The sequence below is a fragment of the Akebia trifoliata genome, chromosome 12, assembly GCF_017979445.1.
Source record: "Akebia trifoliata isolate Shusen 1 chromosome 12, ASM1797944v1, whole genome shotgun sequence".
NCBI classification, from domain to species: Eukaryota; Viridiplantae; Streptophyta; class Magnoliopsida; order Ranunculales; family Lardizabalaceae; genus Akebia; species Akebia trifoliata.
The window spans coordinates 29,737,575-29,753,513 of record NC_141386.1 but is presented as its reverse complement, the minus strand read 5'-3'; the positions used below and the strand labels follow the sequence as shown (position 1 = coordinate 29,753,513).

Genomic DNA, 15,939 nt, shown 5'->3' with positions numbered 1-15,939 from the left:
ATTCATTGATTATGTTTTGGGTTTAGTGCAGGTTTCTATTTATAGGTTTTCTCATTGATTTATTTCATTTTGTTGGCGAATTTGATAACATTTTTGTAACTATCAATCTCTAAAAGCAATTTATCAAAGAGTCCAGAAGCATTTTCAACAAAGTGATTCATAATAATAACAACTTTATTGAAGTTTATAGACTCTCAAAAGTAAAAAAAAGGTAGTATTGTGGTTCTAGTGATTTTAATTGCTAATGAATTTTTTACTCAAAAATTTTCATTCGATTTGTACTCGGTTGACGTGGTAAGGGCACAGAACGATAGATCTTTTTTCCTTGTGTATCCCGAATTAAAAGATCTATAGTTTTTTGCCCTTACTACATCAGTCACGTACAAATCGAGTGAAAATTTTTAAGTCAAAAAATCATTTCCGATTAAAATTTTGAGTTCAGACTTCTCCAAAACAAGCAATTGGGTGTACCAACATTTTGGAAAAACAAATCATAAAATGCATTTAATGAGACAATTTGTCACGACTCTAAAAGAGTAATGATTTTTTAACTCCCCCCTCTAACATACTCCCTCATGACATGGCAGTGAATAGAATCATAGATTTTTTTTCCCTCAAGATACACAACTACACATATTTATGTTGATGTGTATCCCAACAAAAGAAATTATGACTATGCACATTTCACGTCGGGAGAATATGGGGGAGTAGGCTAGAGGGGGGAGTCAAATTATCACAACTCTGATAGAATAATGATTTTCTGACTCCCCAACTAACATACTCTCCTGTCATGACAATGCGTATAACCATAGATTTTTCTCGGGATACACAATTATACATATTTATGGGGATGTGCAATTGTGTATCCCGATAAAAGAATCTATGATTCCATGCACATTCCACTTCAAGAGAGTATGGCGGAGTAGTACGTGAGGGGTGATTCAAATTATCAAATCACGACTCTTTATGAAAATATAAGAAGATAACTTAGGCAAACATATAGCACTACTTTGGCAAATTTTATGTCTGCTCTTCCCTTGAGGAGTGTCATTCTTATTCGGATAAACAACACTACTTTTTTTTCACCTTGGCATGATGGAAATCGCATATCCGTAAATACTTTTTACTCGTATTTCGAAGAAAATGCACCTACAGGCATGCATGCACCACCACATCAAGATGTCCCTCGTGTCCGCTTCTAAGTTTGTGAAAATTTGAGATATCCTCGTGTTTTTTAGATTTTGTCTTGGTTACTCCGAGATCTCTTTCTACAATTCTAATTTTGTGTTAATTCCCTCTTTAATCTCTTAGATTAATGTTACCATCATCTCATCCATAAATAACATACACTAAAGTACATGCTTCTTTTAATTCATTTATAACTAGAACAAACAAATATGCATTCAAAACCAACCATTGATATAGAACAATTAAGAACTCATTGATCTCCAAAATTGCTCTAATATAAAAAATAAAAAAATAAAAATGAATTTCGTGTGCCAAAATAGACACTTAAGCATGAGTCACTGGATGATCTTTAACAAATTCAAGTAATTAATTGTTCCATAGTGCCGGCTAAAATCTTGTAGAGATGCATCATAACAAAACACATTGCCTACGTCGTCACTGCCACAATAGTAGTAATTCAACAGCAAAGATAACGTCGAACACATGATAATAAGGGCACAATAATATTACAATCATGCCACACAAAAATTATCCTTTCTGAACTTCTCCATAAATCATTAAGTTAGAAATGCAACCTTTAGGGTTCTAGCAAAATGAACATAAAATTAAAAAACAGGAAAAGATTTTCTGAAGTCCCTTAATCACAAACTAAATATATGTAACAGTGGATGGCAAGAAAAGAAAATTTCAAAAATTGGAAAAGGGAAACCCTTCCAAAGGCCCATAATCTTTGCCACCAACACCCCCAGCAAACACGCACACAAGACCAGAACAGTAACCTGGGTTTTCTCTAGGTTGAGCCCTACTCTTCATTCTGTTCATCTTTCATGAGCTTGATCATGTCATCGATTCGAAGAATTGTTATAGCTGCTTCAGTGGCAAACTAACATTCACAAAAAAAAAAAAAATGATTAGGCCGTTACCAAACAAATTAACTGCTTGGTTACTTCTTATGTGTTTCTGTTTCTACCTGTATTATCTTCACTTTGCTCATAGCAGGCTCGATAACACCAGCTTCCAAGTTGTTGCGAATACTTCCCTTCAAAAGGTCCAGCCCCATGCTGCAATATAGAAGAGTAGATATTAACAATAAAGTCGAGCTGATATGGCTACTCATAATTACATTGGGACAGGGACAACAGAAACAAAAATAAGAAATTTTATGCTTCCATACATGAAGTGAGGAGGCTTAAAGGAAACAATGACATTGGTTGAAGATGACTTGTTTTTGAAGGGAGAAACGATTGGGTATCAGTACATGTATCCACAAGCCAGGTTGAGGAAGGTGTCCAAAATCAACTTTATTTTGGTTTCAACAGGAATGAAGAAATGTGGACCCTTAAAATTTGATCTTCAATGGGCCTTCTCACAAAATAACGTTGTCCAAGAAAACAAAAACATCCCAATTTGTAAAACAGGGAAAAACACTAGAATCTGCAATGTTTTCATGGTAAAAGACACCCATAGAGTTGTAGAGGAATGGAAAATGATTGCCGTTATAAGCCCATTTATCATTCTAAATATGCATAGGTATTTAACTTGAATTTTGTTCTTAGTTGGAATATATATTAAAACGACAGTAAAACAGGATATAGAAAAAATATTAGATGATCATTAAGCTATTATTTCACCAATGTGTAGAATTATAGCAAAATGGGTATGTATGTAGAAAAGTCAAATAACAAGCAGAAAACCCTTTTTTTTTTTTCAAATAGTAAAAAATCTGCATACCAATTTGTGAATGTCTGTGCTAGTCGATACAGGTATCGAATCAATAGAGAAAACATCTTAAATCATGTTTCATGGTAGAAAATTTTGTGGAAAATCTCATAAAAATAAAATAATACTGGTCTGTGGCTCAATCAATGAGGTGATCCTTAAATGTAACTCAAACAAAGCAACTGCAAAGGTAATTTCTAAGAAGTAACATAGAATACCTTGAAAGATGCTGCTTATCTGCCTTGGTTTGTGCAGTATGATGGTAAGCCCTTAGTTTTGCAACCAACTCGGTTGCATCCTTTGCAGCGTTCACAGCAAGAACCTGCAGCCAATACACCCGCCAACCACTTCAGCATCAAAAAAGCTCAAAAACAAATTAAGCTCCACGAGAAGTAAAAGGAACAACATTTAGTAAAATCAATCAGCACAAACCTTTGGTATGATTAAAAGAGATTCAGCAAACTCTGCAATTGCTAACTGTTCTCGGGACCCCAAAGTTGTTGCGAGATTCTCCAAGTACACAGATAAAGCAGCCTCAACGGCACCTCCACCGGCAACCACCTGTCGATGAAAAACAACAGGTTAGTTAACTATGCATTGTGAGTATACCACAAAGATAATTACAGCTCCCTTATTTCTTTTTGGGCCACCAAAAGAAATTTAATATTGTTGGAGCCTTCTAGAAGATGTAAAACTTTGAATGGTTAAGATCAACTGATCTAGATTTGACCTATGAAATCTCTCAACAGGGACCCATCAAATTCTGAGGCCCAGCCCATGCCTGTGAGACATCCATCTATATGTTGTCATAAGTCATAAATGAATTATTGAACAATGAATTACACGATGAAACTTACGGTATCCAATCACCAAGTTTGGGAATAAGTCAACAAGGGTAAAATTCAAGGGGAAAAAACAACAAAAATCTGGGGGAAAAACATACATTATCCATTTATTCCAATTTTTATAATTTAAAAACTCCCATTAATTTTATAATCGAATCACAATGATTCATCGTAAAAAAATCTTTCATTATCAGGGGGTTTTAGAAAGAAAAAAGAATACAGTGATTCATGGTGAATCATTGTTGATTCCTGGTGAATTTAAGTGAAGCACTGTGGAAGACCTTCAATCTCTGGGGGGGGAGGGGAACCAGGAAATTCGATTTTAGGCTTCTACTTTCTTCTTCATCTCGTTCTTGCAAGTCGTGCTGCTGATGGACCGAGAGAGAGGAGACTGAGAACAACTTAATATCATTTGAAAAAACAACTTAACTAAGTGACAACTTTTTCAAAAAAGTCACACACTTCAAGTTCTAATCGTGAATTTTGCGACTTTTCAATAAGTTGTGATTATTCGGTGAAGGAAAAAAGTTGCAATTAAAACAAGACTTTTTCAATAAAACTTCATATTGGGTGACAATGATGGTATCAGGGGAGAATTGTTTTCGAATCATCTTCAAATCCAAATCAATAAACATGAAGATGCATAACTGATTGGTAGTTCTTGAATTTCAAAATGCAAATAATCACACTACCGAAACTAAAACAGAGCTTCTAGACAGGAAACAAACAGAAAATGGAATTTTTAACAACATAAACAATTTTTTCACTAGAGTTGAATTTATACCATATTGGACTCAAGGGTCCTCTTAACAATGCAGATGGCGTCATGCAACGCTCTATCCATCTCATCAAGCATGTAGTCATTTGCGCCTCTGAGGATTAATGATACCTGAATAAAGACAAACCAAGAAGAATAGAAATGTATATTAAATTATCGTTACTTTTGTGTAAGAACCACAATAAGCAGCTATGCTGCTCAGGTGGGTACTTGTGGTATGAGAATGGGTCCAGGTGTCAAAGACTTCCTCAATCCTCAAATTGTCAAGTAGGACACAACTTTCGAAGGGTTATTAAGAGAAACATTGGGTGGCTTAGCAGATGATTACTTCTACAAAATTAAGATCCTTGTATTTTAGTATTGCTAATATATTTTCTAATATAAAAGATTTCATTTGACTTTGTAAAATATGATGTCTTCGTATAGCATGATAATTGATGAGAAAAAAAATACGGTAACTCAAATAAATCACCCACCGCACTAGAATTTTTTGTCCCTTTTATCAGAATCACATCATCATCAGCTATGCGCTCTTCCACAACTTCATCCGCAGATCCAAGGAGTGACGAATCAAATGTTTCGTCTCCTTCCATATCAGCAAATGTTGAGACCTGCCAAGGAAGGATCATGGAGCAAGCACAAGATAGCCAGGATAAAGTAAGAAATGCGAAAATTATTGGAGATGAGATGTAAGAAAAAGGAGTAAAAAAAAAAATCTCAGGAACATCAATGCCTTGTCAATCTGTTTAAAGCCAGGTCTTTTCTTCGTTCATGTGTTCAAATCCATTCTCACTACTTTAAACCACATTATTCTCTCTTACTCTTAATGATTCGGCAAAAAAATACAAAACATTCATCAATAACAATATTTTAGTCACAATACATGTTTAGGCTAAAATGAACCTTACAATCACATCAACATTTTAGTAATAAATATAATAGAAAAAAAAAATGTTTAGGGTATAAATGTATAATTATAAAATGAATCTTATAACCATTCATGTAAATATCACACTTTATCACGCTGATATGCAAGGCACAGATATTCTGAAAATAGACTACGTCAGACTGCACTAAAGAATGCTTACTTGTTTTCTATCATATTTTAGGACTTACAGTGAAAATACCAAATGTTATTATATAATATAAATGACTAATGTCCAAAACCACGTCAATTTATAACACGAATAATATACTATTTCTAAAATGGTCCAAAGTTCTCAGAATCTGGATTTAGATAATAATATTTTAGTTGGGGATGACATCAAGCACATCTAATATTTATAAATAAATAAATAAATTGTAATAATCTTCAATGATATCGCCAAACCAGGTAGCATAGGCCATAGGTATGGATCAATGTTCCCAAAGGAGTTGGAGGCTTATACCGTCACCCCAACTGTCACGGCCCTATTCTTTCGAAGCGGGGTCGTGCGGCGCAAGGGGGTCAAATCCACTTGCAAGCCTGTAAAATGATCGTACACCACACACACGTAGCTAGCAAACAAGTAAACGAGGCAACACGAGATAAAGCCCGGAGGCAACTTTGTTGATATAATATTGATTACACGGTGCAACGCGTTACAAAAGCAATAGATGCGTTACAAGCAAATGATCTCTCATAACATGGTCTAAGGCTTCCAAAAGGATCTCCTCTAGAAGGTTTACTCGTTACTTGAAGAGGGGTCCAAAGAGTCTCAAGGTACAGACCTAACATGTAAGCACCTTAACAGGCAGAATCATTTAAGAATGAGGAATATGAAACATACCGCAGTCGCACCAGTCGCCTTGGCAACGTGGCGCAAATCCTCTTTGCGGACACGCCTCACAGCAATAGCCCCAGCCTCCACAAAGTACTGAAATAACATTTGAGAAAACAAAATCCATTAGTAAAAACATAACAGTATGCAGTTTAAAATATCACATGCACAGCTATGTACACATGTACTCCATGGATATGAGAGGCTTAGAATAGTTGGACATGAACAGAATGGGAAGGGACATTCAACAATGTCTCAGCCTTCTGCAGTCGTCACAATAATCATGCCTAACAAATATTCGGGTTGGCAACATCAAATCCTATTTCTCCATTCAACACAATCTAGAGCCAAATCTCCAGTATAGTAAAAACATCATACATATGATGTATCATATATCATAACCTCTCTGAGGTGAAACATCGTACCTATGATGTATCGTATAATGTAACCATGCAAGTGAGAAAAATGAAAAATGTCAGATATACCAAGAGAAAAACTTTAGTTGGCAGGGGAATAACCAACAAGTACAACTTGTTGGGGGATATGGAAAGAGAGAAACAGAACAGTGTTCCAGGAGGGAGGAAAAGAATTTGAAGGCGTGTTTTTTGAAGATTATGTCTTCAAGTGGGAGGCTCTTTGCGATGATTAGTCTGACGCATCTTTAGCTTTGTTGTTGTGGGCTGTTTTATTGTTTCTCTTTGTCGCCTTTTTCTTTGTTTTTTCTTCTTTTTGTCTTGGGTAGGGGCCACCTCAGCCTCTAGTCTTTTTAATCAATAAAATCTTATACTTATCAAAAAAAACCAAGTACAACTTCTTTCATCCAAGAAATTGCAAGGATATGCAACAGAAAATAAGTAAGGATATGCATAAGCGCCAGAGAATTGTGAACCCCTAGACAGGCATTGGAATACAATAACAGGGCAAGAGGCAGAATCACGCCCCACGAGCTGGAAAAGACATCCATGCAAGCTAGTGCAATGAGACCACACAAGTTCAGACATACTCAGAAAATTTGATTAGAAAAAGCTTGCCTTAAGCGCCATGTCATCAATTCCCTTCGTTGTTAGAACAACATTGGCTCCAGCTTTCAGAAGCTTTTCAATGCGCTCTTTTGTCATGTCGGCTTCTCTGCAAAGATATTAGTAAATCAGTACTTCATTACAGCAAACTAGCAAAATTTATCAGCATCATGCACAGAATAGGGATATTGGGAGAGACAGTTGCACAGAGAACATAAAACCAGGTCCGGGATGAGTTCCGTAACTTCCATTCATATATCGATAGGAACTGTGATCTTTTCCATAGCATGAGCAGAAAGAGGTCAATGGGACATGAATAGCCTCAGCAAACCTATAATCCAGAATTCCTTCACAAAAATCTGCGGTATTCATATGTTGATAGAATTGTGGTTTTATCACAAGAAACCCAAAGAGACCAATGGACTACAACAAGCCGTGACAATTATACAAGCCAGAAACATCTAATAAAGTACAGATTCAAGGTTAAAACAGATATAAAAAAGAAGGGGTTAACATAATTACAATCACTGGTGTAGACCCATGAAGGTGCCAATTTGGTAAGTTGGTCAAGTATGTGAGTGGTAATACCACAGAGATAAAGAAGAGATCATTTATCATTTGTTGAGAAAATAATATGCAAAAAGAAAACATGGGATAAATGTGCTTTAGTGTGGAGAATGGTTCAAACCACAATTCATTTGCTAACCACTAACCCTATATCTATAATAAAAAAAATAGTTCAAACCACAATTAGAAAAGACCTCATTTATAAAATAGAAGTATTTCCCTTTAACAGTAAAATATGAATGTGAGGTTTGCCTTACATGCACTCAGGCTACTAAAATTTCAGAGGTGAAGTTGCATCAGTTTGACAACTAAATTTTGAACTGGCTCTACCATTTTCACATAATGTTTCAAACTAGAGAAAAATTAAAATATCCATGATAAAGCATTCAGTAAAACCAAATTAGTATTACGTTGCAACACATCATTGCAAAAGATATGAAAGCCCATTGAAAGGTAATCACCTTTGACGAATTCTTTCAAGTTCCCTGGGATCACTAACTAAAACTTGGACACCCATCTGCATTTTTGTCTTCTGAAGATTAAAATCAAGGCAGGCAATCCTTGCAGGGGAAACTCTAGTGGGCATTCCTTGGGCAGCACGGCCAGAATTTATAGCATAACCATTCAGCAAATAGCTATCTTTTGCACTTTTCCCATGAGCTTTCAGAATATTAATGCCCTGAAACATGGAGAAAAATTAGAGTATTAGAATTTGCAAATCACAGAAACGAATGTTCTGTCAGACCATTAAGAAGGATAATTAATCAGAGTGAATGGATATGTGAACCTAATAAAGCAGTACAGTAGGCCAACTTGGAGGAAAAGAAACTCAAAATAACGTAAGATAAAATAACAAAGAGTCAATCTAAAAATATGGATTCAGAACTTATTGCGATGATGCTGATAATATAGGCATAAACAAATTCCATCTTTGAACAGAAAATTGAACTTCTAACAACAAACCTTGATTGGGTATTTAATCTCCCCCCGAGCATTAGCTGTCTTTACTGCTTGAACTGCATCTACGACCTGGAAAACAAATTAAATAAGTTAACAATTGTTCACCTAAACAAAAAAGAACAATATTTGAATGAGGAGAAGGATTGACTAATGCAACAAAAGACTAGAATAAACATGAGGGATGAAAAAGGGTTAGTATAATGAAATCTATTTTCTTTACTTGCAAAATTGGTAAAAGATAGAAAATTATTCCTCATCAAAATTGACCAAATTTAGAAGTTATAAAAAAAAAATTCTCTACTCTTTTCTATGCTTAATATTATATATGTATTATATACTAATTAAAGAATTTTTTTTTTTCTAGGCAAGCAAGAGTGGTTGGTAGTCCACGTGAAAGTGGGTTCCACGAGATTTGAATCTACGTTGGGGGATCAACACACCTTTACCAATTTAACTAAGTTGGGACCTTCATACTAGTTAAAGAATGTAAATGGATAAAATACTGTTTAATGTAAGTCATAAAAAAAAAATTGCTTTTTGAATTAGCAACCAAATTTTAAAGCAGATCATCCTAACAGTGCAACGCTGTGGGGGCAAACACTTGAAATGATACTTTCAGAAGTGTTACATTTGAAATCATGTAAGCAATTGCAAGTTGAACTTAAAATAACCGAAAAAACAGTCGTTAATTTTCAAAAACTAAAATAATGTCATCATTAAAATTTGAAAACTGTTTAAAAAACAAACATACACGATAAAATACAACCATTTTAAGATAGCAGCCACTATGAACAGTTATGTAACGAACCAGAGTTATTTTAAAAAAATTAACAGGTCCAGTTACTCCAGTTATAACAATCTTTATTTCCATTCCATTACGGTTATTGTAAACCATGTGAGAATCATGAATTCATTAATTTGTCTTATGGTATGTCCAGATGAAACAAGTTTTCCCTTGCAGCAACCAAGAAAAGCCAACTGCTGCTGTAATGCATTAATCAACACTAAAGTAAGTCAAGACCAAGTGCACTTTTCTTGGAATAAGTAACTTCTTCATGAAATGGTGTTAAATTCCAATGAGTTTCCTGCAACTATGGAGCAAGTGCACTGTTATACATGTGCGTCCAAATAATGCCAACATACTTCTCCAAAGAAATCTTTAATTTATTCAAATACTTTTTTGTAGCTATCTATTATATTGTTTGAATAATTTTCATAAATACCGGCTCTTCTAAATATATTACTTCTATAAATGTAGTTAATATGAACTAAAGTATTCTATAAGACATGTCACTTAACATATATGAAATGAACTGTACAGTCATATTGACACAACATATCAATGCAGGACACCTATGCACATGTCCGTGTCTTTGTTACACAGCTTGCAACCCCTGACCATGTTGTTCAAGGGGACAAATTTCCCGATCACAAATTTGACACTTTGCAGCGTGTCGGACACATTGGCATAAGATATCTCTCTGAGTATACATTAAAATGACTGAACAAGCTTAAAACCAGTAAATAGGTTTTCCCAGACTACAGAATATTAATCTGCAAACATACATGGAGAAGCTGCAGAAAGTATTAAAAGCAGCTATGAAACAATCAAAGGCTGGCCACAACACTTCATTGTGCTGAAGACCCAGCCTCACAAACTACAGAAAAAATTAGAACCTCAGAGAGTTTAAAATGCTGGTATCTAAACATGATTCATATAATGGATATGCACCGATAACTAGTTTCAAATGTACAACATTGTCACATGAATCTGCTCTGGATGCCATAAATTTCAAATGTTTTGTTTGAATGGCATACAATGAATTTCCATCTAAACAACAAAAGTAAAATTGAACAAGAAAAAATCCATGCAACCATATTGCATCAATAACTCACCAAATTTGCGAAGAAGTCACTATCGCTAGAGATCAGTTTTGAAGACATGCATGTCTTGGCACAGTTGACAAGGGAATCTTTCCCAAGCTTCTCAACCTGGGCATACACATTCCTATTTACTTAGCCACTAAATAGAAAAGGTTTCATAACTTTAAATCAAGGAAATAAGAGAACAATCTGATTTTTTTTTATAGGTGTAAGCTGGTGAAGCTGGCACCTTCAAGAGAACATTCTGAATAAGACCAGTATGTTCATACAAGTGCGACACATAGTCACATACAACATTTCAAAACCACCATCTACGGGATAAACATCATCCAAATTACAGGCTTCTTTCCATACCATCAGCATACTATTTCAGACCATATGGTTCTCACAATCTCATAAGACCTGTATACTGGTGACCCACAGCCGTAAGTGTGGACTCATCAAATGGTCTGTTCCGCCACATGTATGTGTAGGCATGTGGATACCTATTTTATTTAGACCATAAGCAAATTCCTTTTGACATAAGTTAGTTTCTGGGTATGCAGTACACACATTTCAAGGGAATATATCAATGTAATCCCTGATTGTGTTCCATGAGTACAATAAAAGCTAATTACATATCCTATTACAGGGATGATTCTTGAGCAGTCCTTGCCTGAGCCAAACGGGTGCAACCTGACATTGAGTCGGGCATGGATTAGAATCCTGGAAACTCAGCTTGGGTCATGCTGAGGTTTATGAACCCGGTGAGAGTTTTTCTCATTTCACTTTCTTCCTCCTCTCTCATTTACAACCCCCAACGCCTCCCACTTTCTCTTGACCCTCCCTCCTTCCAACCATCGACCACTGATCACTCCTTCCCTTGTTCCCTCCCTTTCAACCCAAACACTACCATATTCGGGTATATAAAACGCATACATTAGAAATATATCCCTTTTAAGAGACTCTAATTAACATTTCCAAAGAAAAAATGATCAGTGAAGCCATACCTTCACGGCTAGTTTCTCATCAACATATTTACACGCTTCCCTCATAGCAAGCTGTCCAAAATAAACACAAAATATTATGCATATATAGAAACAAGATCTAATCAACAAGATTTCAAGAAATTATCAATAAACACATTCTGACGATGCAAAATTTACATGACAATATCAAAACCCTGACTTCACACTTAAACCTATTAAAAAAATGCTGATAGGCAGAGAAGTCATTTCTTCTTGATAGAATTGAATGGTTGAACAAGATCCACATTGTGAACCAGTATAGTTGGGATTAGGCACAGTTAAGGGTGATAATGGAGAAGCAAGAAATCGTGATTTCAGTATCGAAAACTCACTCTGTATCCACTGATTATAGATGTTGGGTGAATCTTATTTCGCACAAGCTCATTTGCCCTCTGCAAAAATGAATGACGAAAGTGTAAATCACTAATTCTTCATTCACCAGAACATAAATCTACATCACGAAGACCATCTGAAGTAGAAAAAACTTCATTACAGAATCTATGACATCCCTGATTGGTCATGCACTATTTTACCTTAAGCAACTCAGCAGCTACAATGACCACAGAAGTTGTCCCATCACCGACTTCTCGATCCTGAAGCTCAGCCAACTCAACTAATACCTATACTCCTCAAGGGAGAATAACAAACATGGGGAAAGGGTAAGGAAGTTAATGCTGAACTGGGGCAGAAATAATCTAGAACAAGAAGCATAAATATGTCTGTCTACCTTGGCAGCTGGATGCTCAACTTCTAACATCTTGAGTATAGTAGCACCGTCGTTAGTGATTGTAACATCACCAATATCATCAACTAGCATCTGAAAGATTCAATCAGGGAAAAGAGTATTAGGGCTAGGTAACAATCCATCATATGTATATAGAAAGCAGAAAAAGAGAAACCTACAAGATGGAACTAATTGGGCAATGATATCATAAAAGAAGATGTAAATGACAATGATGATTTTTATTGGCCATTGATTCTAAGGATAATTTCCCTATAATGTCCATTTTTTATAGGTTCGGCTGTTTAAGTACGGAAGGTTTTTTTGATCCCAGGTATGTGATATTACTAAACCCAGAACCTTACCACTACACCAAGGTGTCACCTTCGTAATGTCCATTTCAATCAGCAATGCCATGTTTACAAGCAAATGGAAAAGGATCCTGTCACTTGAATAATTAATTGTACTAAGAGTAGATTTGACAATCAAACTCACTGAATCTATTTCTCCAGGTTTTTTACATAACAGAAAACCTGAAATTGGAATGAGACAAAGACTAGGGACAGAGTAACTCCAAACAACATAAGTGGTAACCAATCAGCCAAATGCTGGTAGACTTAAGGTGTGCTAGAGTATTCAGCACCTTCTCCTTCAATTTACTATAGACTTGAGCTCTAACTAGCCCTTTGGTTATTGGACTAGCTAAATTCTCTTTTGACTTCACAAAAGTAATAGTTACACTATCACCCCTAAACAATTGTCACACAGTTTTTTTGTCTTCAATAAATATGTCCAGAACTCCCAGTATACAATTATTGGAGCTATTCATTGTCGTTTGGCTATTGTAAATTCGTAATGCATAGATACTACAAGCACAGACTTGGGCCAACATTTATCTAAAGCAATAAATTTTAATTCGATAATAGATAGGACTATGTAGGTTGAATTGGTTGATTTCCATGACAATGAACCTCCTCGACCAGTAAATGCATGTCTGCTAGTGGGTTTAGAATCACTGGAATTTGAAATCATCACTATGTCATTCTTGTACAATGGTATATCCCCCAAAGAGAATATCATAATCTAAAGTGTATATTTTAAATATGTCATTTGATATTTATTGGTTGAGCCTAGTACATGATGTGAAGAACAATGATTCAGACTCATAATTTAAGTTAGGTGTAATGGTTTACTTTTTCTGAAAATCCTACATCAACCTGCATACTTTACTTGTTCATTAAGTTGTTTATATTTTATTTTTCGCGAGGACTTGGAGTCCCACCTCGAATAAGCTTGACTTGTACATGTCACTTGGTTGAAAGACTTATAAACCTTTTGAGGAGAGGTGCAGAGAACCAAACTTGCATGCCCGCATCTAGGACAGTCATGAACACGGGCTCGATTAGGTTGTGAGCTAAAATGGCCTATGTTTTAGTCAAAACTTATTTGTTCCCTTATTGTATTTACTATTTCATCCATTTCTATGTGTTGGAGGTGATTAACCATGTTCGTATAACAATTAAATAACATATAAGCACGTTTGTTCATTGTTGGGGTTTAATGCTAATGTCTTAAATGTCACTCAAGGAGAGAATAACCGTTTAGAACTTCTCCGTATAATACATCCATTCTGCATGCTTCAAAAAAAAGAATTCACATCATAGAAGTAACATATAGAGATCAGCTTACAAACTTCATTTTTCCCAATTTCTTAGTTTTCCCTTCTTCAATTTTCTTTCTATATTCTAGGAGTACAATCACCACCCTACTCTTCTCCATTACAGTACTTGTAAGAGAAATAAATATTGTTGAATCTTGGGAGAAGACCCGTGAAAAGTATTATGTGCCTTCTTCTTCTTAGCAACGATACAAGGTTTACTTCTCCTTAGATAACTTCTAAATTCTGGAAAATAGCCTCCTTTTCTTCTTCTATTTTTTATGAGTAAAAATACTTTATTAAAAAGGAGGGGGTCGAGAATACCAAATCCGAGAGACCTATGCTAAAAAGTTTTTTTTTTATTTTAGATAGGCACACTTAAACAGAATTTTATTAAATAGACCTCCTTTTCTATTCAAATCATAATTTTAATACAACACATCTCTTCTCCTACAACTTAGCAACCACCCCTATAAACTAAACAACAAAGCGTAACTGCACCTACTACCCAATCCCATGTTAGACAACTCCCTAACTAATTGAAACTTACAAATAAATAAAATAAAATAAAAAACCTCTTAATGCATCGAATCTTGATGGATACAAGATCATAAAGATAGGCACTGCAACATCATACTTACAAAGTAACAATGCATGATCACCTTTAGAACATCATGCAGAGCATAAGTGTGTAGGTTTACCAAACGATAAGTTTTCCCCACCTTACTTATTTTCTGTAAAATTGGCATTTCGTCAATCCAAGATGAATTATTTTATTAATTCTACATCCGGACTTTCTCTGTTGATCTCCTATGAGTAATTAAATTTGTACCTTTTTTCGTTTAATCTGAATTAACATCAATATTTCTCAACAACCGAATCATCACACCCCCAATTAAGACTGACCACAACATCTGACTTACTTCCTAAATTGAGGCACTTTTCGTTAGCAATATTTTAGTAACCCTGATCTCACTCTTGAATAATAATCAAAATAAAGTAAATATGCACAGCCCATTCAATGCTGGCATTTGTAGTTTCTAGTCTTGAATCTCTCAAAAACAAGCCGAAGCTCTAAAATATAAACATTAACAGAAAAATCAGGTTTTCTGAGAAGCAAACAAAAACAAAAATACAATTTTTTTACTAGAAATACAACTGAAATAGATACCTTATCGAGTCCTACAGGTCCGAGAGATGACTTCACAATGTTCGCAACCGCTTGACATGCCACGACTGTCCATATAGAGATCAAAACACAATAGACCCAAAAAAATTTACGATTTCTCTATCAGATTTGACACAAAAAATACGAAAAGTTTGCATCGAATCAAAACAAACAAAAAAAGGGAAGGATCGCCACTAATTATCACCATTTTTTGGATCAAAATAAGAGATCAAAATGTACCATTTTGGGTTCGGACGTCCTGACCGGATTGACGTTCTCCAAGAATATCAGGAGTTTGAGCTGAAAACGCCATTTTTTATCCGAGAGAGTGAGGTGAAGCTTTGAAGAAGGGTTTGGAAAACCCCTAGATCTGGTCTCTGAGTAGAGATCGGTTTTAAGCGAGGTTCAGAGGCGGAGATGTGCGAGAGTGTGTAAAAAGTGGAGGGAAAGTTCGGGTTAGGGGCTTAGGGCTTTTCCTTGGGTTTTGAGTAATTTATAGATGCCCCTCCATGTTTTGATGAATATTTGATATACCCTCATGCATTTTTTAACTGCTTACATAACCCTTGACCTGTGAGAGTCAAATTAAAATGACAGAATTGCCCTTGCTTTTAACCTCTTGTTAAAAACCTGCCATCCTCAGTCTTTAGGATGAAACTTTGACTT

General features: G+C 35.4%; 1 protein-coding gene across 1 annotated transcript; it reads right to left on the bottom strand.

Annotated features, from left to right (window-relative positions):
- Positions 1-1,672: 1,672 nt before the first annotated feature.
- On the bottom strand, positions 1,673-15,731 carry TCP-1 (T-complex protein 1 alpha subunit). Its single transcript, XM_086418091.1, has 17 exons — positions 15,514-15,731; positions 15,277-15,341; positions 12,455-12,544; positions 12,261-12,347; positions 12,060-12,119; positions 11,710-11,760; positions 10,733-10,828; positions 8,840-8,905; positions 8,338-8,555; positions 7,322-7,418; positions 6,300-6,386; positions 5,007-5,141; positions 4,537-4,641; positions 3,340-3,468; positions 3,126-3,229; positions 2,159-2,249; positions 1,673-2,071 (listed from the first exon to the last, which is right to left on the bottom strand). The coding sequence occupies exons 1-17, from the start codon at positions 15,584-15,586 to the stop codon at positions 1,991-1,993; spliced, it is 1,635 nt and encodes a 544-aa protein (XP_086274217.1). The 5' UTR covers positions 15,587-15,731; the 3' UTR covers positions 1,673-1,990.
- Positions 15,732-15,939: the final 208 nt, after the last annotated feature.

What these genes read in the sequence shown, in the direction of transcription:
- TCP-1 (XM_086418091.1), bottom strand. Translation starts at nt 15,586, where the DNA reads ATGGCGTTTTCAGCTCAAACTCCTGATATTCTTGGAGAACGTCAATCC. An exon ending in TTGAGCATCCAGCTGCCAAG is followed by an intron (nt 12,348 to 12,454) that starts GTAGACAGACAT and finishes TGAGGAGTATAG; the next exon opens with GTATTAGTTGAGTTGGCTGA. An exon ending in AGATTAAATACCCAATCAAG is followed by an intron (nt 8,556 to 8,839) that starts GTTTGTTGTTAG and finishes TCCATGTTTCAG; the next exon opens with GGCATTAATATTCTGAAAGC.